The sequence below is a fragment of the Poecile atricapillus genome, chromosome 4, assembly GCF_030490865.1.
Source record: "Poecile atricapillus isolate bPoeAtr1 chromosome 4, bPoeAtr1.hap1, whole genome shotgun sequence".
In the NCBI taxonomy this organism is placed as follows: domain Eukaryota; kingdom Metazoa; phylum Chordata; class Aves; order Passeriformes; family Paridae; genus Poecile; species Poecile atricapillus.
In genome coordinates, this window is record NC_081252.1 from 37,135,731 (window position 1) to 37,137,800 (window position 2,070).

A 2,070-nucleotide genomic window follows, 5' to 3' on the forward strand; every position below is an offset into this window, starting at 1 on the left:
TAGCAGGTCTGACTATGTCTCATAATAAAATTCAGATATAACTTCTGTGAACATTAAAGCAGTAAAAGGGGCAAGACTGCACAGCGCAAAATTTCAAAGTAACAACAATCAAAGTTCCTTGGTAAAGGAAGGAAAACGTTACCCTTTTGTACTTGTTATGTAATTGTGCTTGTCCTTGGACACACTTCACCTGCAACCACACTTCTTGCAGTTTGGTGTAGCAATTTTATTACCTCTTTATATTTTTTCATCATCATCGCTATTTATTTTTTTAAATGTGACGGGGCTCGCCTGCTTTAAAGAAGTTTTTGAAACATCTGTGTGCATGGTGGACATGGCTATAGTCTCATAATCCTCCTCACGGGAGTGGAAATGACAAAAATGAAAAAAAAACTGCAGGTCCCTCTGGAAGTTCTTATTGAGAAACCCGTAGAAGATGGGATTCACACAGGTGGAGATCATGGCAGTGAGGTGGCAAATCAGGAACAACAGGTTGTGGCTGCAGGTAGCAACAGGCAGAATTTCATGATTCCAATCAAACACGATATTGAAGATGGTAAGAGGCAGCCAGCAAACTGCAAATGCGACCACTATTGATATCAGCATGATGTTGATCCTTTTGGTTTCAGAGGATCTGTACTTACTGTCTCTCATCTTGTCCATCATGTTGTTCCTTTTTTTTAACCGTATGTATATCTGCAGGAAATTCAACAAAAAGAGAAACACATGGGATAAATTAAGCTAGCGCTGTCATCTTTGCAAGGGTAAACAAACATCAGATAGAACGAAGTACGTATTGCAAGAGGATTCTATCTTACCTTCAGGTAGCAAATAAATATAAAACAAAGTGGTCCAAAGTACTGAATCACCAAAAGCGTTGTGGTATAAGACAGCCTGGCAGTGTCCAAGGGGAAGAGGTCCAAGCACACATATTTGTCCTTATATTCATCAAAGGTTACATTTCTGAAGGGCTCATCTGTTAATACGTGGTAGATCAGGAAAGGCAAAGAGGAAGCTGTGGCTAAAATCCATATGGCAGCAATCCCCATGTAGGCATGTCTGTTGTTCGGCCTCCAGCCGCGGGGATTGATGATCAGCTGATGGCGCTCAATGGCAATGAGGACTAGAGAAAAGACTGAGACGGTGATGGAGGCGCATTGCACAAAAGGGTTCAGCTTGCACATGGCCTCCCCAAAAATCCAGTGGTCCATTAGAGTGTACACAAAGGTAAAGGGAAGACACATGATGGTCACTAGGAGATCAGAAAACGACAGGTTAACAATGAGGATGTTGGTAACATTGCGCATCTCCTTTTGTTTTAAAATAATGACGATCAAGGCCAGATTTCCAGAGACTCCCAGAATTATCACAGTCCCATATGCCAAGGCCAAAGTGAAGACCATGGCCAAAGGCACGTGGCAATCTTCGTCCTCAAACTGCAAGATCTGCGAGTTCATCTCCGAAAAATTCAGGTGACCGGAAATATTTCCCAGCGGGGCGAGAACCGAGGTATTCATGCTGTTCCCGCCGCCGCCTTCATCCAGAGCGCTCCGGCTTCAGAAGGCGCCCATGAGCCCCGCGGCGGAGGCCGGGCCGAGCTCCTCAGCGCCGCATGTCCCCCGCAGCACCTGGGGAGAAGGGAGGCAGCAGGGCCGGTGACGGCCGGGCACGGCGCCCGTGTCCCGCGGCAGCGGGGGCAGCAGCACGGCAGCAGGACACGGGCCCCGCCCGCACCAGCCGCACCAGAGAGCCGGGAAGCGATTCCAGCCTCACGCCAGCGTAGCCTCCGCTTTATGCTTTACATCTCCTTTTCACAAGTTTAGTCTGAAAACGTCCGCTTTCTCAAACTGCTCTAAGTGAAATTATACCCAGGCATCACAAGAGGAGGGGGGAAAAAGCCCATCTGACTAATGTGACGGGTGGAAAAATGACTCAATTGCCGCTTTTTCTTTTTTTTTTTCCGTAGCACATACACTTGATGTTGAGCGGCCAAGTGCCCTCAGCAGCATTGGCACTGAGTCAAAGGCAAATCGGGAACTCTGAACACCTTAATCTTAACTAGCAGGGCTG

General features: G+C 47.0%; 1 protein-coding gene across 1 annotated transcript; it reads right to left on the reverse strand.

Annotated features, from left to right (window-relative positions):
* Positions 1 to 237: 237 nt before the first annotated feature.
* Positions 238 to 1,517, reverse strand: NPY1R (neuropeptide Y receptor Y1). The gene is made up of 2 exons (XM_058838622.1): positions 819 to 1,517; positions 238 to 696 (listed from the first exon to the last, which is right to left on the reverse strand). The coding sequence occupies exons 1-2, from the start codon at positions 1,515 to 1,517 to the stop codon at positions 238 to 240; spliced, it is 1,158 nt and encodes a 385-aa protein (XP_058694605.1).
* Positions 1,518 to 2,070: the final 553 nt, after the last annotated feature.

Coding starts and splice junctions, on each gene's coding strand:
- NPY1R (XM_058838622.1), bottom strand. CDS start 1,517: ATGAATACCTCGGTTCTCGCCCCGCTGGGAAATATTTCCGGTCACCTG. Junction 697..818: donor TATTTATTTGCTACCTGAAG/GTAAGATAGAAT, acceptor AATTTCCTGCAG/ATATACATACGGTTAAAAAA.